Source organism: Balaenoptera physalus (assembly GCF_965194825.1).
Source record: "Balaenoptera physalus genome assembly, contig: HAP1_SCAFFOLD_1367, whole genome shotgun sequence".
Lineage (NCBI taxonomy): Eukaryota > Metazoa > Chordata > Mammalia > Artiodactyla > Balaenopteridae > Balaenoptera > Balaenoptera physalus.
The window spans coordinates 59,904-85,405 of record NW_028125429.1 but is presented as its reverse complement, the minus strand read 5'-3'; the positions used below and the strand labels follow the sequence as shown (position 1 = coordinate 85,405).

General features: G+C 40.3%; 1 protein-coding gene across 1 annotated transcript; it reads left to right on the top strand.

Moving 5' to 3' along the window:
- The first annotated feature begins 1,183 nt into the window (after window positions 1-1,183).
- LOC309653878 (serine palmitoyltransferase 1-like) lies at window positions 1,184-24,362 on the top strand. The gene is made up of 7 exons (XM_082478648.1): window positions 1,184-1,339; window positions 4,020-4,127; window positions 7,104-7,198; window positions 14,339-14,432; window positions 15,017-15,089; window positions 23,561-23,693; window positions 23,822-24,362. Exons 1-7 carry the CDS (start codon window positions 1,283-1,285, stop codon window positions 23,829-23,831), a joined length of 570 nt encoding a protein of 189 aa, XP_082334774.1. The 5' UTR covers window positions 1,184-1,282; the 3' UTR covers window positions 23,832-24,362.
- Window positions 24,363-25,502: the final 1,140 nt, after the last annotated feature.

Sequence of the window (25,502 nt, the reverse complement as noted above, 5' to 3'; positions counted from 1 at the left end):
AGGTATGACAAAAGACAATGTAAACAACTAGACAGAAATTGGGCAAAAATAATTGTCACATATGAAATAGGAAAATATAAGATATTCAGAATGCATAAAGAACTTCCATACATCCATTAGAAAGTGAAAAATAACTAATAGAAAACTGGGCAAAGAATATGAATTGATGATTCACAAACGGACTACAAATGCCAATAAACATATAAGAATAACCATGAATAACCAGCAGCATGGAAAGTAAAATTCAGTGGAGACATTTTATCTCCATTAAATTAAATTGGCCAAAAATTTTAAAAGATTGATAATATCCATCATGAGATAGAGCGTGAATACACTTTCAAACATTTAAAATTGGTTGAGCCATTCTGGAGAGCAGTATGGCAGTATTTATCGACATTAGCATGCATATTGAGTAAAATTCGACTTTGAGGAAACTTGTCAGATATACCCCAACACGCACAGAAAGACAATAGGGCACATCAATGTTTACTGTAGCATTGTTTGTAATAGGTGAAAAAGTAGAAAAAACCTAAGTGTTCACCAATAGGAAAATGTTTAAATAAAATGGAAAGAGAAATACACATAACAAATTATTCCAATAAATAGGCTTCTTCGTTGATTAAAAACACAAGATTTATAGCCAAAAAAAGAATGGAAGAAAAGCAATTGTAGATCAACATTGTCCCTATGCTCCCGGTTATATTTAAGAAATCCAACCGAAGTGTGTGTGCACACCACGTTGGGATACAGAGGCTCTTGAAGGTTCCACACCAAACTCCTATATGGCTTAATACCTGCAAATCCTTAGACTAGGCTTTATACACAGTAAGTGCTATATAAGAGTTGTCTATTTTTTTTTACGATAATGCATTCCTGCATTACTTATGTAATTTAAAAGCAAAGAATATGTTTGCGATTGCATTAATAACTCCCTGCACCCAACTGCCTAACAAGCACGAGGGCCATTTATTAAAATCTCTCCATCCTGAGAGCCTATCACAGGGTCTGGCACATAATGGCCACGTTGTGAATACCTGTTGCGGGGACCAGCCTGCCGCTTCCCACCCCTCCCCTCACCCAAGCGAGACCTCAAGTTGACCTTCCACCCCGAAACCTTCCTCAGCCAGCGCAGCCACCGGTCGCCCAGTACGCAGGCGCGAGAAGGCGGGGCCCAACTCACGGCAGCCCCGCCTTCCGGGCGTGTAGACGTCACTGGACCGCGCCGCGCAATATCTGACGGGCCTGCGGCCCGCCTTCCGGAAGGAAACCCTGGCGGCTAACTATGGCGACGGTGGCGGAGCAGTGGGTGCTGGTGGAGATGGTACAGGCGCTCTACGAGGTGAGCTTGGCGGCCCCAGGGGTCCACGACCACACCCAGCCCTGGGGAGGTGGGACGTTTTGTGTGGATTTTTGGTCTGAGGCCTGGGCAGGCCTGGCCCGGTTACGCCCGGACCCCCGGCGTCCCTCGCTGGAAAGGCTCATAGGCGCACACATTTCCCAGTGGCGGAATGTAGGGAGGCACGGGCGGGAGCCGGAGCCGGGGGTCTCGTATTGCGCTGCTGCGAGCGCGGAGCCCTCTCCAGGTCCTGCCCGGATACAGGAGAGAGGCTAGTCAAAAACAAGAGTTGGGACTGATGGTAAAACGGAGTGATGAAAGTAGAGTGGAAAATCTCAGTCTGGAGAGGTCCCAGGGAAGACAGGTTCTCGGAACTGTGGAGCAGGGAATAGGGGAAAGAATTGTAATAAGTTGGACTTTGTTTTTGTTGGGACGTGGGGTTAGAAAGGAAGCCGAATGATTTAGGTATGTGAAATAGTTTGTCATTCTTCCCGCCTACGTCCCATCTTCTGTCTTGTAAAGATAAAATTATTTTAGTAAAAATTTAAAGAAAGACCAGTTAGGAGCTTTTTTGAAAGGCCAGCTGTTTCAAGTAGGTAAAATAATATGAAATTTAAATGTCAGTCTTGGAGAATGTTCATTCATTTGACATTTAGTGAGTTTCCATGCACTGTGCAATGGAACTTTCTGCGTGTTCTCTGAGCTGTTCAGTACAGTAGCCCACTAACCACATGTGGCTGTTAAGCGCTTGAAACGTGGCTAGTGCAACTGAGGGGCTGAATTTTTCATTTAATTTAATTTAGATGTGTATTTAAATAGTTGAATGATGCTAGTGACTACAGTATTGGACAGCAGAGATCTAGATGCTAGGAATAGTGCAATGAGGGAACAGGTAGAAGTCCCTGTGCTTACAGAGCTTACATTCACTTAAAGTGAATCTGTTTCCTTTTGATAATTTTCTTAAAACTTAATATAGCGTTTACTGGTAAGGGTGCTGATGCAAGATGTATTATTGCAAAACCCATCAGGACTTTTTGAAAAAAAACAGTTAAGAGAGCAAATAGAGCTTAGGTGATGTCCAGCCTTAGGTAGATTATAGTGACTAAGAAGAACCACTAAAATCTAAGATTTCTTTTTTAGAAATGAATAATTTCTACTATATGTTGTTGCTGCCTTTTTGAAGACTGCCCTTTGACTATGTAACTTCTCATACCCTGGTATTGACCATGAGTGGGACTTGAGAGAAGGTCTCCTTTATGTAACATTTCCTAGGGAAGAAAAGAAGCCACATTTGTGATTTTTATTAATTCAGTAGACATTTCAACTTTTCTTAGGATTTCTTTGTGGAGTGGAATGTTTAGTGACTTGGACTTATGTTTGTCAACTATAATCCAATTACTGATAAAACCAAAAGGATTTTTTTAGTCGAGTCCTCATTCTTAAATGAATTATAGTCAGGAGGGATCAGCAAATTTTAAAAATAGTCTTAGATTTCTGGTTTTGCTTCTAATTTCTGTGCACGGTGTATGCAGAATTTGAGGAGTCTTGCTGTGTACCCATACATATGTAACATGTATGGAGTTTTAAAGTTATTTGTCCAATGACCTGAAAGTTTATTTATGAAATAGTCAGCAGTTTCCCTGGTCCCCCCTTCTGAACTTTTTTAACTATTGTGAATCATCATTGCTTTTTTTTTGTCTAATGTTTGAAAATAATTTGTATTTACGTTTCTAAATACCTCTTTTTTTTTTAACATCTTTATTGGAGTAAAATTGCTTTACAATGGTGTGTTAGTTTCTGCTTTATAACAAAGTGAATCAGCTGTACATGTACATATATCTTCCCTCTTGCATAAATACCTCTTTTAAATGACTTTTCAATGACAACCTCTTGGAATGTAGCACCCGATAACTGACTTATGGAGGTTTAGTTGATATCTGGAATCTTTTATATGCACTTACTGTATCTAGTTGTGTAAGACATAGAAGTCAGCCTGGCTTTTATCCTGGAAATGTTCAGTTGAAAAGAAGACCTGATGTGGATAATTTCATTAAGGTACCTTTGTGGATGTTGACACGGAAAACACTACATACTTTTGGGGAACTGTGGTAGAAAAGAGACCTGCTATTTCTTTAAGCACTTATAAAGTCTTTTTTTCTCTGCCACGTTCCAAGGAGAATTTAAAGAGGCCTATTGGGGATACAGGAAATATAGTAAGTTGTGCAAAAGTCTTTTGAGAATTATGGAAACTGGTGTCCAAATAATTCTCAATTTATCCATGGTATGTGGGGGTTGTAGAAGGCTTGTGAAGCTGTGAAATGTTTGTTACAGTCATTTCCCACCAGTAAAAATATAAATTACCTGAAGGATCTGATAGTTGATATTGTTTGACTATTGGAATTCTGTGTCAGATTTAATTTTAAAAATTAATTTTATTCCTAAAGCTGTTTTTATTCCTAACGCTGCAGTTTTAGAGATTTTTCATGTAGGAGAAATTGCCTTCTGTTAGAAATGGGAAAAGGAATGAGTAGAAATGAAGTGCGCTTTGAAAGTAAATTTTAAGAAGTAATAAATAGGTTAAAGGTCATGGGAGCAGTATATGCAAGTGAATTAAATTTTATGTGCAGGTTTTGGAAATGTTTATTTCACTTCTTGTTTGCTTCTGTTTTTGACTGACTCCTAGGCTCCTGCTTATCATCTTATTTTGGAAGGAATTTTAATACTCTGGATAATCAGACTTCTTTTCTCTAAAACTTACAAGTTACAAGAACGATCTGATCTTACAGTCAAGGTAAGAAGTTAAATCTCTATTTTATTATTTGGTGTATGATTATAGTTGCTACATCTTTCGAAAAAGGACTTGTGGTGGCTCAACTATCAATGTTAAAATATTTTCTGGAATGTAAGGAAATCAGGGTAAGCAAAATACGGGGAAGCCAGGGATAAAGTGAATACACAAAGCAGTACCATGTTACAGGCCTTTATACTTTGCTAGGAGTAAACAGCAGCCTGGGAACGTACTAGATGCTGGACGGGAAGCATGGATGCATGCTGCATTTCAAATGTCCGTATACAAGAAAGATTACATGAGTTGCTCGGGAAAAGCACCACTATTCCTGAAGCCTGAATGAAAGTTTTCCCTGTGGTCTTTATAAAGGAAATTCAGAGTTAGAAAGAATCCTCCCCATCCCACTGCTCTCCACCTTCCCACCCCAAATCAAATTTTGATGTGTTCTGTATGGTAAGGGACCCAGCTCCAGCCCAAGCTAGGCAAACCTTAGGAAGCAGAAGTGTCGAGAGGACTTGCAGTCCTGCCCACTTCGAGTCTGTTAGTATGAGGGACCAAGGGGTTTGTGGAATCCCCTACCTTCTCACGCACGTAGAAACACTTAATAACTGTGCCCCAGGTGTGAGAGGAAGAGCAGTTTTGACTGCAGTGTGGTTTCTGTAGCTTGGATTGTTTCCTTATCCAGCCTCTGTAGCAGTGTGCCAGAATACTACTTAGGGATACAGAGACGGTGAGAGATGTTTTCCCACAAAAATGCCTGAAACTTTGGTTCACAAGGCAGCATTGAGTGCGGCACAATGATGGAGCACTGCTCTCTTCTGGAGCATTCACAGAAGGAAGTGCAAGTGGAATGGAATTACAGCAATGTGGCGATTGTTTCCCTGGTTTCACTGGCTGCCCCTGCTGTCCTGATCATTAATATTTGTCATGAGATGGTCAGGCAGTATCCCCCCTAGGGGATATGGGATATGCAGCAAATGGTTCTTAGGGCAAATAAGTTTTGGAAACCTGGGTAAAGAGACTAAAGAGGTGTCTCATTGCATGATTTCTTGTAACCTTTAATATGACAGTGGATATTTGAACTGCTGTTTGGAGAACTGCCCTAAACTTGACCATAGATCCCCACCCCTGCCTTTTTTTTATGAATACCTTGTGAGATTAGTGTGCCATAGAACACACTTTTGATAGTATTGCAGTAAGATTGGGCTATCTGGGCCAGAAATCCTGTCTCTACTTTTTTCCCTTAGTATTTAGGAACTCCATGTGAATGATTATGAGGCCATGGAATAGATTTCTAGCCCAACTTTTTAAGGGGTTGATCATTCCTAATATTCTTAGTTTAAGTTTAAACAAGTCAATCCACACAAATATGCATTTTAAAAGAAGGATACTGAAACATAATTTTAGGCTAACCCTCTAAAAGCAGAATTTACCTAGAGCAAGATTCAGTAATCACTGACATCTTACCCTAAAAGCTGTGGAAGAAAAAAAAACTACATGAGTGTTTCTAAAGCTTAACTTATGGCAACAAAGAAGAAATGCCCTTCTCAGTTTTATAGGTCTGCAGAGTCTCTTTTTTTATGATTAATTAATTAATTAATTTTATTTTTGGCTGTGTTGGGTCTTTGTTGCTGCGCGTGGGCTTGCTCTAGTTGCAGCGAGCGGGGCTACTCTTCGTTGAGGTGCGCAGGCTTCTCATTATGGTGGCTTCCGTTGTTGCGGAGCACGGGCTGTAGGTGTGCGGGCTTCAGTAGTTGTGGCAGGCAGGCTCAGTAGCTGTGGCTCACGCGCTATAGGGTACAGCCTCAGTAGTTGTGGTGCACGGGCTTAGTTGCTCTGCAGCATGTGGAATCTTCCCGGACCAGGGCTTGAACCCATAGCCCCTGCATTGGCAAGCGGATTCTTAACCACGGCACCACCAAGGAAGTCCCCTGCAGAGACTCTTGAATACCAGGCAGTCTTGAGTTGATTCTCAGATCTGTCTCTGTGGTAGCAAGTGGACAGTATGCATGATACATACGTCAGGCTTGTTCAGGCTGCTGTTCTGTGCAGTCATTGGCAGAAAGAGATGAGGAATTTACTGGCTGATTTACTCAGCCAGCATTTTTGAGTGCCTGAGCATCAGGTGAATATGCTCCTAGCCATGCCCTAGAATTGCCTATTAGGAGAAAAGTGCACGGAAGCATTTAACAGGAGTGTGAAAACAGAAGTATTGAGAGTGGGCCTATGTAAGGCAAGAATTGCTGTGGCTGTCATGTTCATCAGGTGCCTCATCTCATCCTGTACATCCAGACTACATTTTCAAAATTACATTGTTTTCTAGTTCAAGAAAGGATAAGAAACTCAAAATAGTCAAAATACTTGGAATGCATGAAATAACAGGTAAAAAGAATAAAGTGGTTTTTTTATGAGAAATTTCCAAACAACTAAATCCTACTACAATAATTATTATAAGAGAGTCTTTTGGTATATTTCAGTTACTTCTGAATCCTTGCCAATGGCTTGTAGAAACAGTGCTTTGTAGTCTAGTTGATCCCTTCCTGTGACAGTCATGCCTGTAAGAACTTAAGGCATGGCTGTCTGTCATATCTTGCAGTAGAGGCTGAGCTCCCTTACCTGCAGTCATGCCTCTCACCTTTGTGTTATAGACTTTTTGTTTTATCATCAGTAGCAGTTATACTTCCTACTTCCCACAGTGAAAAATCCTGAACATAGAAATACAGTTTTTAAGAAATTTCCAGTCAGCCACAAAGCTTCATGGAAAAAGAGCCTTTAGCCTGAGATAAGGAAAGAGGTGAGGGGTTACGTGCACAAAACTCAATAGTGATTCTGTGTCATTTCCAGGCACAGCAGCTGGACGTCTGTGTCTAGCAGTGTGTTCATTATGATGGTTCCATTACAACGAACAGCTTAGATACCGCTAGAGTTGCTGTCCAGTAATTAGCACTGCACTGTATTTTAACTGCTTTTCTCCTGTAGGAAAAGGAAGAATTGATTGAAGAGTGGCAACCAGAACCTCTTGTTCCTCCTGTCTCAAAAGACCATCCTGCTCTCAACTACAACATCGTTTCAGGGTAAATTGTTTTTGCTAGTCAAGGGCTTATATTTGGTTTCCTGTAGGTAAACTCAACAAAGTATCCAGTGGTTTATATAGTATTCCTTTTTTAACTGAAATAAGATTTTTAGAAATTTCTGGAGATCAGAAACTGCTTTTTAATAGTCTCCAATTTGGGTTTCTGAGTTTGTCCCTTTTTAAAAATATATATATATATTTTTTAAAGTAATACACACATGTAATATTTCAAATGGGAAGACAGTTAAAATGAAAAACAGCATTCCTACTTTTTCCCACCTGGATTGTTTCTGATTTTAGATCTGTTGGAGGTTACCTTCATAACTAGATATTAGCAGTATGCTTACACTACTGTTTCTTGATTGATTAATGATAGGCAGTGCCTGTTGACTTTCACAATATGAATTATGAAACTTCAGCTCACTTATGCTACCTACCTCCTGGCTTCCAGTGTTTTATTTATTTTTATTTTTATTTCTTAAATTGAAGTATACAGAAAATATCAGGCACATATGTATCTACCACCCAGAAGTAATAGGTATTAACATTTTGCTCTCTTTACTTTAAATCTATTTTTTAAAAGAAATAAAACATTAGAAATGCAGTTGACCCTTGAACAGTATGGGGGTTAGGGGCCCTGACCCTCTGGGCAGTCAAAAACCTGCATATAAATTAGAGTCAGCCCTCCAGATACCCAGTTCCTCCAGATATGTGGTTCTACATCCATGGATTCAACCAACTGTGGATCATGTAGTACAGTAGTATCTACTGTTGAAAAAAATCTGTGTATAAGTGGACCTGCACAGTTCAAACCCATGTTGTTCAGGGGTCAAGTGTATCACTAAAGAAATCCCTTCCCATCTATCACTTACTCTTGCCTCCCAGGCAAGATAACCACCATCTTGAAGTTGGTAGATGTTTTTCCTTTGCTTATATTTATACTTTTGCCACAGCATGCCTGTTGCCATGAAAGTGTTTAGTATTCTATTTAAAAATATGTTGTAGGATATTTTCCTGAGTATGTCCTTCTACTTCTGGTCTGATCTGAGAGAGGCTTGTATTCTTCACTTTCGTGAATTTCTTTGGTCTCATGAAAGTTTTACTTGTCCTGAAATCAGACTTACCAATCATTAATGTTATGGTTATAAAATCCTTCCTACCACAAAGGTCTAATTTGCCTGTTTTCCGTATGACAGTTAGTTGTCCCAACATTATTAGTTGAATAGTCCATTTTTTACCTACTGATTGGAAATTTCCCTTCTTTCATATGTCAAGTTCCCTTATAAAGGATCTGTTTCTGGCTTTATTTCTATTCTTTTGGTATATTTATCTCTCCCTGTGCCAGAACCTCGCTTATACCACAGCTTAATAATAGGCCTTGACTAGAGTGAGTCCTTCACCTCCTTGTTCTTCACAATTGTCTAGGCTATCCTTGACTCTTCACTATGAGTTTAGGTTTAGCTGCTCAGATTTGACCAGAAAATGGGTTTGGGTTTGTGACTAGTAATGCATTGAATTTATGGATTAATTTGGAGAGAATTGGTATATTGCTAATACTGAATCTCTTCACCACGTACCTTGTGTGTCACTTGTATACTTAGGTCTTTTATGTCTCTGAGAGAAGTTACATAACGTTCTTCATAAAGATTTTGCTTAACTTTTTTTTCCCTACTTTTTATTTGGAAATAATAGTAGATTCACATGCAGTTGTAAGAAATAATACAGAGAGATTTCATATACCCTTCATCAGTTTCCCCCAGTGGTAACATCTTGCTTAACTATAGTACAGTAGCACAACCAGGAAATTAACATTGCATATCTTTTAATAGCTTCGTCTCTGGGTTCCAGAGAGTTTTCACTTCTGTCATGAGGCATCATTTTCTTCTTGTTTCTGTGTTATTGCATTTGCTAGGATACCTACCATGCAGTGTTGAATAGGAGTGGTAACAAGGGCCTCTGTATCCTGTTCCGGATGGCTGTTAAGGGATAACCTGTATGGTGTTATAGGCCTTCCTTTCTCTTCCTAGTTTGCTAAGGGAACTTTTTGTTAGTTTTAAAGTCAGTGTTAAATTTTATTAAATTTTTTTTTTATCTATTGAGATGGTTGTGAGTTTTCTCCTCTAATTCATTGCTATATTAAATTGTACTGATCGATTTTTTTTACATTAATTAAGCATATACATAAATTTTTACGAGAAAAATTGCAAGCAACCATGCCACTCATCCTCACCCCAGATTTCAGCTCTGTAGACTTGCAGAAAGATGGGAGATTTACTCTCCGGAAAGGCTAAATATAAATTGGAAGTCCTAAGAATGTGTGAGGAGGCGGGTGCCATTCTAAAAACAAAGCAAGTATATAATGAATAATGGGATGCTAATCCCGTTTCCTCCAACGCAGCTTTCAGAAAGTTGGAAACCAGATTTATATCCTCATGTACACCTCACTGGAGGATTCCTCTCTGGTGAAACTCAAAGTCAAGAGAATAAAAACAGAAAATTTTGAGTTTGGGGTCTCCACAGATGAATAAACAAGTCTGTGTCTCATTATCATAGAGTGAAGCCCACCATTTACAAAGAAGCCAAGCCCATTTACACAGTGCTTGCAATTAGCATTTCAGTGTCTTACTCTTAAAAATGTGTGGACAACCTTAAATTATGGTCCATTGATTCTCAACAGAATGCTGAGACAATCCAGTAGGGAAAGAATACTCTTTTTAACAGATTGTGATGGGACAAGGGGATATACACATGTAAAAGAATGATGATGGACCCTGACCTCACACCATGTGTAAAAATTAGCTCAAATTAATCATGGGCTTAAATTTAAGAGCAAAAACTATAAGTTCTTAGTTTAGAAGAAAGAAAACAAAAGAGTAAATCTTCATAATCTTGGATTGGCCAGAGATTTTTAGATATGACACAAAAGCACAAGCAGCAAAAGAAAAAATAGACAAACTGGACTTCATTAAAATTAAAAACATTTGTGCTTCAAAGTCCACTACTAGAGAAATGATACAAAACCCCACAAAATGGAAGAAAATATTTTCAAGTCATATATTTGTTAAGGGGCTAGTATCCAAAATATTAAATATATAAAAAGAACTCTTACAACTCAGTGATAAACCCTATTTAAGCATGACTATTTGGTTAATTTTTATTAATTGTTGGATTTTTTTTTTTTTTTTTTGCTAATATTTGGTATTTTTAGCATCAGTATTGAAAAATGAGTTTAGTCTTTTTCTTTTCCCTTACTGTGCTGGCCCAGCTTTGGTATCAGAGGTATATTAGTCTTATAGTTTTCCTGGCAACACTATTTGTGTTTGTTCTGTTGAGCATAGATTTTTAATCATGAATTTAATGTCTTCAGTGAGTTTTTAAAGCTGTTCATATTTCCTTTTTGAGTAAGTTTTTGTTACTGCCATTTAGTAATTGTTCATTTCTTCTTTTGTTTTCAAATGCATTGGCATGAAGTAGTTCATAGAAGTAGTTCATGAAGTAGTTCATAGTAGCTCCTTTCATATTACTTCTTCTGCCCTGGGTCCTGGAGTGTTTGAGATTTTGTGTGCAGTCTCTGTTTCCCACAGCACTATGGCTCTCCCTAGAGGAAGCTCCACTGACCTTCAAAACCAAATGTTTGGGACTTCCCTGGTGGTCTAGTACGAATCCACCTTACAGTGCAGGGGACCCGGGTTCAATCTCTGGTCAGGGAACTAAGATCCCACATGCAGTGTTGCAACTAAGCCCATGCACCACAACTACACCGAGCCCTCGCGCCTCAACTAGAGAGCCCACGTGCTGCCAACTACAGAGCCCATGCACTCTGGAACCCCTGCGCCACAACTACAGAGCCCACACACCCCAGAGCCTGCGCGCCACAACTAGAGAAGCGAAAACCTGCACACCACAACTAGAGAGAAGCCCACGTGCCACAACGAAAAGTCCCGCATGCCTCAATGAAGATCCCGCATGCCTCAACTAAGACCCGGTGCAGCCAAAAATAAATAAAATAAGTAAATAAATAATAAATTTTTTAAAAAAACGCAAATGTTGTGGGGGTTCATCTTCCTGGTGCAGGACATCCAGGCTGGGGAACCTCTTGTCGGGCTCAGACCCCTCACTCCTTGGGAAGGGCTTCTGCAATTGTAATTATTCTCCCATTTGTGGATCACCTACCTGCAGTTATCGGTCTTGACTATACCATGTCTGCACCTCGCCTACCCATCTCATTGTGATTCCTTCTTTATATCTTTAGTTGTGGAAGATCTTGTCTGCTAGTCTTCAGGTCATTCTCATTGATAGCTGCTCTGTAAATAGTTGTAATTTTGGTGTGCCCATGGGAGGAGGTGAGCTCAGGGTCTTCCTAGTCTGCCATCTTGGCCACTCCCAATGCAATAAATTATTATTTATTTATTTATTTTTGGCTGCGTTGGGCCTTCGTTGGTGCACGCGGGCTTTCTCTAGTTGTGGCAAGCAGGGACTACTCTTTGTTGTGGTCCACAAGCTTCTTGCTGTGGTGGCTTCTCTTGTTGAGGGCTCTAGGTGCACAGGCTTCAGTAGTTGCAGCATGTGGGCTCAGTAGTTGCAGCACACGGGCCCTAGAGCGTGCAGCTTCAGTAGTTGCGGTGCGTGGGCTCAGTAGTTGTGGCTCGAAGGCTCTAGAGCGCAGGCTCAGTAGTTGTGGAGCACGGGCTTAGTTGTTCTGTGGCATGTGGGATCTTCCCCGACCAGGGATCAAACCTGTGTCCTCTGCATTGTCAGGTGCATTCTTAACCACTACACCACCAGGGAAGTCCCAATAAATTATTTTTTAATTAAGGTGTGTACATTGTTTTTTAGACATAATGCTGCTGTACACTTAATAGACTACAGTGTGGAGTAAACATAACTTTTACATGCACTGGGAAACCAAAAAATTCATGTGGTTCTCTTGATTGCTATACTTGCTTCATCGCAGTGGTCTGGAACCGACCCCGCAGTATCTCTGAGGTGTTCCTGTATACACAGTTTTCTTGAGTTCTGGATTCTTTCATTCGTCCAGTTGTCTGTTCTCCCTCAAGTGCCAAACCTGTTGTTAATGGGGGTCTGTAGTATTTGTTTCTTTCTGGTAAAGCACCATTGTCCTATTTCTAAGTTCACTTATGTAATTACTGACTCTCACTAATAGTGTGGTTGTGGGTTTTGGCTGGGAAGGGTTTTATTTTCCCTCCTTTGACTCTTCTGAAGCCTTGTTGTGGAGATGTCTTTCTGTATCGGTTTTATTTGCTTCTGTGAGGAACTTTGAAGTGTCTTCAGCTCCAGTATTCCTGTGTTAAGTGCCCTGTCTGGCTTACTGCTGCAAGCCTGCATGGGGCACAGGTGTTAGCCTTCCACTTCTCATGGAAACTGTTTTCCTTTCCTGCCCCATGTGCTAGGCAGAAACAAGATGTCTGCATCCCTACGTCATGCTGGCAGCTTATCGACTCTGGTCAGGGGCTTTGGGTGTACTTATTCCTGATAGTTTGATTTCTCTGTGTGTCACAGTTTTTGTAGAATGGCCTCAACTTTCACAGCAGCAACCGTTAGTACAGACTTGTCTACGTGGATATTTTGTTTTTTCATCTTTTTGTGGGTGCCAACACCTCCACATCAGGGAGGACTTATGAAACTAAAGAAGTCCTGGGAAGTGGGAAACTAAATAACAGTGGATTATTTGAAAGAGAAGAAGCTCTTGAAGCAATAGGAAAAAAGAAGAAAATATGTAATGAACACCTCTTATAATGACAAGTTGAGAGATGAAGAAATTGAGGCTTATGCAGGCCAGGTAACATCCCTGAGTTTCTGAAGTGGTCAGTAGCCATAATACTGACGGGATCTGCCTGACTCCACAACCATGTTCTTTTCACCGAGTCTTGTATGAGTTCATCTGCTTTTGTGAATTTACTTCAAGTAGTCATTCTTTTCCTTCCCTGGTTTCCCAGCATCTTTCGCTATTTTTCTCATAGAAAACCAGTTCTGTTAAAACATACCAGTGAGAGTGGTGTTTCCCCGTCTTTTCTGACCACAGTGCATTTTACAGAGCAGCCCAGTGCACAGAGCAATGCATGTGTAGAACAGTTCCGTGCCACCGTCCTTTCCCTGGCCCTGTTGGTGCATTTCCATTCCGTTCTATTCTTATGGCTTAGTTTAGGTGAAATAGGCTGGCTGTGACTAAGTAAATTGATCTCACAACCCTTTAATAGCTCACGTCCCATAGTTTGGCCAGTGTTTTTGAAGCATGACTTAAAGCTAGAGTATTTGTCAGCAGAGGACATAATAGGTTGTCTCCTCAAGAGCCCATCTCTTGTCTCAGCTGAACTCAATCCATGCTTCTCCTATGCAACTGGCCACTCTATTTTCCCCCCTTTTTGGATGAGGGGGATTCCTTTTAAATGGTATTCCAGCATTAACTTTAGAAATTGGGAACAGCGCTTACTTATTCTTTTGGTGGCTTCCTGTAGGTAACATGTAATTTTTTTTTTAATATTTATTTATTTTTATTTATTTATTTTGGCTACGCCGGGTCTTAGTTGCTGCATGCGGACTTCTTAGTTGCTGCATGCAGACTTCTTAGTTGCAGCGTGCATGCGTGATCTAGTTCCCCACCAGGGATCAAACCCAGGCCCCCTGCATTGCGAACGCAGAGTCTTACCCACTGGACCACCGGGGAAGTCCTAGTAACATGTATTTTTAAACCACTTAACTGTAAGATTGTTGCTTGCTCTGCCTCTTCATACCTTTGATCTTGATCTTTTTATGTTTCCTCCCTGTTTGTCTCATTCCAGGTACTTTATTTAGCAACTTCTTTCTTAAGTGAGTTTTAAAACTAAAGCAACGGTGTGCCATTAATCTATTCATCTTGGAATTCTAGCTCACTTTTTTTTATTTAAGTAGTACAGGGTGACCTATTAAGAGTAGAATTAATGACCGAGTATCTGATTTTTAATATACTATTGTCTAATTTTACTTTTTAAGAATAAAAAGAGAGATAGGAGGCTAGAATGCAAACAGAGTAGAATGGCAACACTTGTGTGTCCTGTCGCCTTCCCTCTTCTGGACAGCTGATAATGTGTGTCCTGTAACAAGAATGACTGCTGAAGTATACCACTCTTGTCTCTTTCCCCAGCCCTCCAAGCCATAACATTGTGGTGAATGGAAAAGAATGCATAAACTTTGCCTCATTCAATTTTCTTGGATTGTTGGATAACCCTAGGCTCAAGGTAAGTAGCACATATGCTGAAGTGGACAGATAACATGACTGACATAAGCATCTGGACATAAAATAAGAGACAAATGCAGAATATCAGAAAGGGCTGTGTAAGTACTTACTCTTTACTCTTTAGTGACAGAGCTGTAACCTAGTTTTCAACAAAGGGAGGCAAGGGTGTCCTAATGTGGCTTAGTGTTGGGTGACAACCAGAGAACTATATGAACCAGACCCAGGTAATAGTTGGAGATGTATCTAGGAAATTGCTTCATCTCCTGTTGGGATTGTGGGCCAGTAAACATTTTTTGAGGAAAGACCTATGCCCACAAATGCCAGAAAGTGCGAATGCATTGAGTTAACCAGGTTTTAATGATCAAGCTAATATAACTTTTCCATGTTTTAAGTCGTATACCTAAGTCTTCCTATCCCTCTTTTCTTTATATCTTGTTAGAATTGTCTTAGTACTAAGAAAGGGAAAGCCAGGGTACTGGGGAGCTATGTGGGTTAAAGAATAGGAAATGTCATTTTTAAACTGTTAAAGATATATTATTACAGTCTAATTTTTTTTTTTTTTTTTTTTTTTTTACTTTCACAAAGGCAGCAGCTTTGGCATCTCTAAAGAAGTATGGTGTGGGAACTTGTGGACCTAGAGGATTTTATGGCACATTTGGTATGTTTTCTGTCATATTTTTCAGACTACTGCTCTCAAGAATTAAGATTCAGTTTGATTTCAGAACTCCTTGGAAAAGGTATCCTTAATGAGTTGTGGTAATAAGCTGGCGAACTTTCTAGATTTTGTGTTTGAGATCATTGGTAGGAGATGCACTGGTCTGGGGCTGACTGTCCCTGTGGAGAAGAGCCATAGGTACCTAAGGCACACTGTCTCAGTAGGGCAAAGCCCGAGCTCTTGTTGCATTTGCCCCAGGAGACAGTGGTGTGAGGAAACTGTTTCTGCCGGGCATGACAGTTGTAAGGGGAGGCGTCCGGCTGTGAGTGGCTCTGCTCTTGGTAGTCGGGCAGGAACCCAGATTTTCCCTGTCTCGTTGCTTTAGGCCTGAGGGCACCATCTTTGTCTGTGTGGCCGAAGCCAGGTGATGAGTATGGGAGAGCAGGCGTGCAGGGCATTGGTACCTGTTCAGGTGGGCGGGTGGGGTTGCTCATCATTCTGCCCATATTCTGTTGGTGAGAACATAACCCAGGTCACGTCTCCCAGCAGAGGGACTGGAAAGTTGCTCTAGCTGGGCGGCCACCACGTGCCGGGAGGAAAGTGAGAACGGATTTGGGGGATGGGGCAGGTCATACACTGTGTAGCCCTTTTCTTTCTGGAATGAGGACAAAGGATCATTGATTTCCTTGTGTGTGAATGACCTGGAGATGGGCTAACTACATATTAGCATGAGAGTTGTGATTTCAAACACTATGAACTCCCTAAATCAGAGTCATCAAAGAAGACCCTGGAATTTTATGGTGGTTTTTTATTAAATGTATATTGTTCTTTGCTTCTGAAAATTTCAAAAATGTTGTTAAATAATTTTCCAAATGAGTGTATTACTGGAAATAACATTCTGGTTTACAAAATGTCAGAGGGTAGGGACAATGGGGCCAGGGAAGTCTCTTTTGTCTTCTCTACTCATTTTCATTTCTGGGTCTTTGTTTTTTTCACTTTAACAGTTAAGATGTTTTTATTTAAGGGAGCACCTTTCTTTATCCCTTAGCTAATTTAGTGGTTAAATTATTTTTATTGGAAACAGATGATGGGAGTTGGTGTCCAAGAATCCTACAGCTGAAAAGGATCTTTAAAATCTTGTATTCCAGCATCCCAGCTATTCAGAAGAATAGAAAGCTCAGAGAGGTTAAGTGACTTCCTCATGGTCACATAGCTAATTAATTTCAGCCCTAAAACTAGAAAATAAGTATTCTGATTTGCAATATTACTGGCAAGATCAAAGACTTAAAAGAGCTCAGATCAGAGGCTCCCTCTTTCCTCTAGCCTAGTGCAAACATGATTTGTTTGCCTGCTTTTTATTGGTAGGGTATTATTTCCTTCATAAGAATTAGAAAACTAGAAAAGGCATTTTTTTTACAGGGTTGTTTGTTGTAATCTGATCAACAAGGCTTTCTTTCCATGATCTGCTTGCGGGGTAAAGAAATTTTTTCTTAAAAGCCTCTCTTTCTAGTAGATTTTATTTGCATGTGTGGCCTTGGCTCTTGCTCGGGAGTTAAATCTGAGAAGACCGATAAGAGATTTATTGCTGAATTTAGTGGAAAAAAAGTTTCAAATCTTCAAGACCAGTTTTCCCAGAGCTATGGAAATATGTTGTTTTAATTGCCCAGTCAATTTTTCATTTGGATCACCTGAAATATGTGTAATAGGATGCTGTGTGCCTCTAAACTTGGGGGGGTCGTTAAATTAATGATTTAAAATTTTTTTAATTTAAATATAGTTGACATACAATATTATGTTAGTTTCAGGTATACTATATAGTGATTTGACATGCATACATTATGAAATGATCACCATGGTAAGTCTAGTAACTGTCTGTCCCCAAAGTTATTACAATATTTTTGGCCATATTCCTTATGCTGTATGTTACATCACCATTGCTTATTTATTTTATAACTGGAGCTTTGTACCTCTTAATTCCCTACACCTAATTTTCCCCACCCCTGATCCCCTTTCCCTCTGGCAACCACCCCTTTGTTCTGTGTATCTATGAGTCTGTTTTCATTTTGTTTTATTTTGTTTGTTTTGTTTTTTAGATTCCACATATTAGTGAGATCATATGCTATTTGTCTTTCTCTGTCCAACTTATTTCACTTTTCATAAAACCCTCTTGATCCATCCTAAATTAATTTTCTTGATGGAATAATTCAATCCATGATATAAACCTCAAAGATTTAAAGAGATAGTGAAGTCTTCTCCCCACGGCCATTCCGCCCCCAAAAAAGCCAGCTGCTATCAGTAGTTTCTTGTTCATTCTTCCAGGCTTTTTTCAGTGTGTGCAAACCACTTCCATACATTTTCCCCCCCGTTTTACAAAAATGGTAGCATACCACATACATGTGGTGTGCTGTTCAAGTGCGTTTTAAATTTAAATTGGATTTCATCTTTCAAGTGTCTGAATGGGCCACCAGAGTCAATATAATGAACACGTAATTGTGTATTAGCTACTCTGAACTACATTATTGGTCACTGTGTCATCCTTATCCTAATGTAGTTGAAGGTTCAAACAGACTGTGGTATCTGGACAAAGGCTGAAGGTTAATTGGCAGTGTGATGGTTTTGTAATAAGACACCAAACCTACAGCTTGGAATAATGTGTATTGTTTCTTGAGTACATTGTCCTTCCTGTAAACTTGTTTTGTTCCTTTTCAGCAGTTGCCCATGCTTGCTTATCATCTTTTTTCCTTTCTTTATGTGTATATCGTATGTATTTTTACTTGGTTTTCCAACAGGGTATTTTCTGTGTTTTTCCTTATTCTGGAACTAATCATTTAAATTACTGTAGTTGTGTTAAATTACCTTGAAATTTCAGTGTTAGATAAGTTCAAGAAGCTACTTGAGGTCAGCTAAGGCTATATTTTAAATCTCTAAAATACCCTTGGGACTTCCCTGGTGGCGCAGTGGTTAAGAATCTGCCTGCCAATGCAGGGGACACAGGTTCGAGCCCTGGTCCAGGAAGATCCCACATGCCACGGAGCAACTAAGCCTGTGTGCCATGACTACTGAAGCCCGTGCACCACAACTACTGAAGCCCGCATGCCTAGAGCCTGTGCTCTGCAACAAAGAGTAGCCCCCACTTGCCACAACTAGAGAAAGCCTGCGCACAGCAATGAAGACCCAACGCAGCCAAAAATGAATAAATAAATTTATTTTAAAAATAAAAAAAATAAAATACCCTCTATAATTAAATTATTCTGAATATTTAGGGTACATTTGCCCTTTGTACTGAGCATTAAAGCAGAAGTGTACTTCCCTTTCCTCTCATTTTAGTAGCTTACATGTGAGGCTAGGGTCTCTTTCCCAGGCCCACCAAAAGGTTGCTTTTGATTTTGGCTTTTTCTTTTCCTGGAAGTACTAATATCACTCAGGCATCTGTTTTCAGTGATGAAAATGCTCCCTCTTTTAGCTCTTTTCTCAACTTTTCAGATAGTGAATGAAAATCACTTATTGGAAAAGTAAATTTCCTTATTAAAACATTTTCTGTTTATTATTTCATAGTAACATATTAGATGATACTAGATGATTAACACAGAAAAAGAAAATTGACAGTTGAATTAAAATTCTTCTAGTTTCTTAGGCTAAATGTTCTCCTGCCTCCTGAAGGCCCAGCAGGTTCTTAAAATAGTCTTGTGAGGACTGTGTGGATCCGAAGTTTTCCACCTTCTCATCTTATTGTTTTAATGTGTAGTTTAGAATCAGTCAAGTGATTTTATCAGGTTGTGGAGCCTTCCTTTCCTCTAAGGCTAATGGGGCCCCTATGCACTTTGATAGTTTCTCTTGTTGAACCTCTCTGATTGTTTTGTTTGTAATGCATTCAGATCTCATTTACATGTGGTTTATCCCTGTGCCTGGGATCTGCTTTGCATACATGTTGCCTACTTGACTCTTTGGTCTTAAACTAAATCAAAAGACAATTAGTGGCAGAGTTTCATGGTGAGAGATAGTGGCATGTAATTGTGTTCTAGAGCCAATAGTAAACAATTGTTCATTTGTTTATTTTAAAAAATATTTTCTGTCTGTTGTAGGACCATGACTGCATGTTTTAGTTGAAAGGGCATTTGGTCATAAAATTCCTAGATCTGCCACTTCTTCCTACCAGTCATGGAATTGTAGTTTTCGCAGTGTAGGCAGGGAATGATCTTAGTTGCACAACTTAGAACATTTTGGTAAGAATCACATTAGATACCGTATGTGAAAACATTTTGGAAAACATTCAGCACTGTTTTTAAAGTTCTAATGAGTACATAGGTGATATTTGTACTTTTAAGAAAATTGTCCAAGTCTCAAGGGATTTAAAAAAAGTATGTAACACAAAAATATGGAGATTTTAAGAGAAAATATAGTTGGTTGTTTTTAAACTGTTCTAAAGTTGGGTATTTCATAGTCTTTCCTCTGAAAAACAATCAAGAAGGCCATAATACCTCCTTTTATTCTGATAAATAGGAACTTGAACAAGTGGCTTTAATATAAGATAGTCCTTAAATATCCAGGATTTGGATAACTTAATTAGCAGATAGCGTACCTTTTTTCCTTCTAAAAGATTACTTTTTTTTATTCTACAAATATTGAGTTAATTGAACAAACACCAGCATGTTGCTTTTTCGATGCCAGACATTGTTGTGAGTGTTTTATAAGCATTTTCTTGCGGTTCTCCTAACAATCCTTTGAGGCAGGTAGAAGTGTTAACCATTTGACAGGGGAAGGACCTGAGAGGCACAGAGCAGTTTTGGGCCTGTCCATGGTTCACACCTGGCAATGAGGGAGCCCAGGTCTGAACCCCCTGTGATGACTGCCATGGCCAGGCCTTGTGTTTGGTGTGGGGCATCCTGCCCTGGCCTTGCCTCCCATCTGTTACGTTCTGGTGAGGGAGCAGGTGCCAGAAAGGGCAGCAAGTGCTGAGAAGACACAGGCTTTCTGGTCACCTTCCTCCGTGGCCTCTTGCCTACCATATTGGTTCCTAACAGTGAGTGAGAGAATGACGCATGCAAATCTGTGGCACTAATTGTTGAAATGGATCATACACACAGAAGATAGGCATCCAAAGTTAAAGAACATGCCCTGGTAGTTTTTCTGTTTGCTGCCTCCCCCGCCCTTGGGTTAAGAGTTTCTTCCTTGCAGAGTAGCTATCAGACTTCAAAAGAAGTTATGCAACTGTCCGTGTTTACCTGTCACAAAACCTGCTTTGCAAGGCTGACATCAGCTAAAACCCAGTGTCTTTAGATAGGAGGAGGAAAGGCCCATCTTTTTTAAACTTTTGGGACTAGGCAAGAACCAGTAAGTCATTGATTTATTGTAGAGGGATTCTTCTTACCACTTTATGGCAATGACATAAAAATGGCTATGAGTATGTATAATGAGAATACTAACATAATTTTTATCAACTGGGTAGCTAACTCTAAAGCCCTAAAACAAAGCCAAGATTGTTTTACTGTTTTATTGCTAATCAATGAAGAGAGTCATTTAGAGCTACAGAATGATTTAAAATCCTTTTTTGTAGTTGGCAAAAACAGTTTGTCTGTATCCATAGCATGTTTTTTCTTTTTAAAATGGAGATACTGAATGAGAGCAATTCACTGTGGCTTGGGTTGTCCATCTGCTAGCTAAATTGTTGAGATTTGGGATAGATAATTCCCAGTTCAGAGGCAGCATTGTAATTTGAAGGAGGCCTCCTATGGGGGACCTGCCCTCCTGTCTCATCAGAAGTGAGAGGCAGCAGAGTGGTGGGGACCTATCTGTGGGCAGGGTGCTCAGAGAGCACTAACAAAGAGGAAAGGAAGACATGCCTGAGACACGCCCGTGCTCAGCTGCATGGACGTAGCTGGTTCTCTGGTGCTTTGCTGCTTTCCTCGTTCTTGCCAGACTTTGCCTGCAACACTTCCCTGGCAGCATATCTCGTGGAAGGGCGGGCAGTCAGGAGCAGGATCAAGTCTTCAGACTTGGTGGTGTTGATGTCACAGATTTGATGCTTGAAGAGCTAAGCACTCTTTTGGTGCCATTTTGATCAACCGGGATGCATTCTTCTACACGTTACTGTGAAACCTCATATTTATTTAGTGTTGCTCTAATGAAAGTGTCACTTCTATAAAAATGACTACCTGATTGGTAATGGAAATCAAATGGTATTTCATGTGTTTTTTATGTAATAAGCTATGTTGGTATACATTTTAACTTATAAATGGGAAGAAGCATGCCTAGTTGTTTATCATTACTTGATGGGATAAATTGGAATGGGATAAATAGTTCATTTTCACAATTCTGTATCATCCTTTAAGAAGTCTACAAATGAAGTGGTCTTCAATTTATTTTATTATTTGGATATTGCTGCTAAATTTTCTAATTCCTCACTATACCTCTCTTGCCATCAAATTGAGATTTAGTTCGGACCCTCTGTGTCTTCTCATCTCTCACTCAATAGCTGGCGCCCACCCCAGCAGCCTTTGGTTCACAATCGAGGGACCTCTGTGCCTTTAGTCAGAAGTCACTCTGAATGTGTTGTAGTTCTGAGTGTAGAAGGGACCCAGGTGCTTCAGACCAGGGGAGTGAAGGCACAGCTTAGCCTTGTATCTGCCCTCTGGGCTCCGAGTTCTCCATTGACAGCTGCCAGATGCTTCTCTTAGCTGTCTCACTTTGTCAAGTGGCAGAAACCCTATATTTCTCTTTGATCCAGTGCTTATCAGAGTATTTTTATGTGATACTCACTAAATGTTTGATTAACAATTGAATGAGATTGTCGGACAGCCCTCATTTAATTACTTATTAAAATTTAGTCCTTTGTGAAGTTGTATCTTTTATAATTCTTAATTTTGTCTTTTACTAGTTAAAAAGCATCACAGTAAGATTAACTTGCCTCTGATAAATCAGTGAGTGGGTTTACAGATTTTAGACACTTTATTCAAATGTTCTAAAAAGTTGTTTATTCCTGTTGCTGAGCTGACCTTACTCACTTGTTCCTCCCCGGAAGTTGGTGGAAATCTCACACTTAACGGCTAACCAGGTCTCTGTTGGAAATATTTAGTCCACTCAGTGTCCAGCCTTGTATCCAGCTGGGTTAAGTTGTTTCTTTTGTATATCTCAGTCCTGCAGGTCTTTTCCCTCTCCCCCTTCTCACTAGGAATGTCTCTGGTAGGGAGGGGCATACTTGGAGGGAAGGCTGATGCTGAAGGGGTCTCCTGGAGCGAGGCTCCCAGCCACAGGTCCTCGACATCTGAGCTGGAGGGCTCTGCCGGGCCATCAGCCCTCTCCACCGCCCCTCACTGGGGAACGTCTGGGTCCCCCTGCCACTGCCTACACTTCTGAGTTCCCCTCAGTGGACATGCCACGGCTCTGAAAGTCTGCCTTTACTCCTCAGAGTTCCTCGTTTCTCCCGTGAAGCTCCAAGGCTGGAGGGGCCTGGCTGCATCCTTCCTGTATCAACTTCTGAGTTCTCTTTGCGCAGAGCATGTGGTAAAACTCTGATCTTGTTCTCCAGACTTGGGTCCTGCTGTAGTTAAAAGAGCTAAAGAAAGTTTTAAAAAATTTTCTCTGCCTCATTTTAAGACACTTGGAAGTTTTCCAGTTCACAGCCAGCTGGTACACTATTTATTTTAGACATCGCTGGTCCCTCCATCCCAGGGTGTGAAGCCTCATGGCTTAGCCTGGAAAGGTGAAAGGCTATATGGAACGATGATGTAAGAGAGAAAAAAAAATACCAGTTTAATAATTACAGTTTATCCCTATAATTACATCAACATTCTTCTTAAGCTGCTTCCATAAAAGGACCATATTTCTCTTTGTACTATACATTTGAATTCACCAGTACACTTAAAAAGAAATTTAGACAGAAACTCAGTACTGCAGAGTGATGGCAGGTGCCACAACTAAGTGCTGACACAAACTGTTAGAGGAGTGACCACCACAACTGAAAAAGTTCCTATCTCTTGATGCAGAGTATGTGGGGTTCTTTTTAACGTAACTACTTTTCTTTTTTCTTTCTTTTCCTTTTAAAAGCTGGTTGACAGTTGTCTTAATGCCTGGTTTGGTCACTTCTACTAAAATGCAAAACGGCGTTAATAAGTTAATGTCGTACATTGGTAAAGTCTTGGCATTGTTGGTTGAGGGAAGTTAAAGCAGGCAAGGTCACTGGACCTTGAATTCTTATTGCTAGAGTGATATAAAAGCAAAACCTAGAGTCAGAGCTGTCCCAGTCACATATTTATAGACAAATGAGTAGCTGATTCAGCTCACAGAGTATAGAAACAGTTTTGGCCCAGAATTATCTTAGTAGATATTGTATGACTTGTAACTTAAGAACAATTACATTTTGACCACAAGGTGACAGTATTAATAACTAAACTGCTTATGTTATTTTATTAATTCTTTAGTCAAAGAAAAAGAATTATGAGACAGTTTAACCATTTAACTTTTTACTCTTGAACTAGATGTGCACTTGGATTTGGAAGACCGCCTGGCAAAATTTATGAAGACAGAAGAAGCCATTATATACTCATATGGATTTGCCACCATAGCCAGTGCTATTCCTGCTTACTCTAAGAGAGGGGACATTGTGTTTGTGTAAGTAATCTTTACTGACATTTCTTATCAGAATTCCTTTGGAAATAATATTGGCCCTCCTAGAGAATTCCTTTGTTAGAGGTCATCTGCCTAAAATAATATTGATTTTTTTTTTTTCATTTTTAAAGAAATATATAGTCACCCAGCCAAGTAGTTCTGCAGAATTAGTGAGACCTCCACTGGAAGGATGCCTTAAGGTGTCGGTACTTTGTTATCTGCCATTATGATTTTATTTATTGATGTTGGGAAGGCCAAACTTATGTAGGACGGGACCAGCCCTCTGTTTTCCCTGTGCAGCTCTGTGACAGTGTGGTGTCCTTGTGAGTCCATGGTCGTAGCCCACATAGCCACTCATACTACCTGATAAAGTCACTCCACTTCTCAGCACCCTCGCTGCAACTCTTGGTCTCTGCTGATCTTGCTTCATGGCTTGTTAAGAATATAGAAGTCATGAGTTGCAGACTTCCTTAACTTCCCAGGAACAAATTACACACTTGCATACATGTGCACTAGATGTATGGTGTTGCTTTTTACTGTGGAGGGGAAGAGCAGAGAGGAGTAGAGTGAGGGCTGGCATAGCCCAGGCACCTGGTTATACCCGTCAGGAGCACCTGCCACTAGCCCGAGCCTCTGTTATCTTTTGAGTGGACTATTAAATGACTCTCTTAATTTAGGTTTCAGAGTGACTTTTGTTTCCTCTTTTCCTTTTTGACACCATAGCCAGACACTCCATTTAAGAGCTTCCATTGTTCCTAAAATAAATATCCAAGTTCTTATTACGATCTTGTACATTCTAGACTACTGTTTTAGGCCCGTTTTCTGCCATTTCCCCTTAGGTGGTCATGCTGTGTAGCCTTACCAGCCTTATATGCTAGTTTCCCCTCAAGGCCTTTGCACGTGCTAAGACCCTAAGTCCCTACGCCTAGAACACTGTTCCTCCTCTCATCTCCTACTTAATTCCTGCTCATCCTGCACACATACCACCTCTGCAGGAAAGCCTTCCCCAAGCTCTCAGACCAGGTGAAGACCCCTTGCTGCATGTGGAGAAAATTTTACAGCCAGAGGAGTTTGGTATCCTTGTGAATCCATGACCATGCAGGCATTTACGTGCCTGTCAAAATCACTGTTTCTCAAGCCTCGCTTAACTTGCATATGCAGGTGTGTGCGTGTGTGCTCATGTGCGCCCGCACCGTCTGCTCTTGGCTCAGCTTGCCTCACGCTCACTGTACTCTTTTACACCACTTTCAACAGTTCATACCAGCCCGTTGCCTAGGATAGCATGTGCCATTTAGTGGTGCTCAATAAATACCTTCAGTAAGAGAATGAATGGAGGCTGGAGCTCAAAAGAGGGGTCCAAGTGACTGGACTTCAGAGCCCAGCTCACCTCAGTCCCTGTACCATCCTGTTGCTTCTCACTCACTGTCGGAGCACCTGTAGTGCAACAAGCTCAAGCACACGCTGCAGGGCTGGCTCTTCCTGGGGGTTTTCAGCGCGCTTGTGTCCCATTCTTCCCCACAGCCCTGTGACAGTTACCTGGGAGCACTCCAGCACATGGCCTGGGCCTGAGTAGAATTGTTTCCCAATGTGACCATGAAAATGAATGTTTCTATTAATTTCTTGCACATAGTTTAAAAAATCAATAATAATAAAGACTCATCACAAATTTGAGAGCCAGTGATTTAAACAGTGATTCTAGGTTTTTAATAAAGCATAGATGCAGACAACTACAATACAGTGTCAGCCAATATCGCTTTATACAAGCCCCCACCATAAATTCCTTTTTGAGTTTAAAGTCCAGAAGAAGTTTAC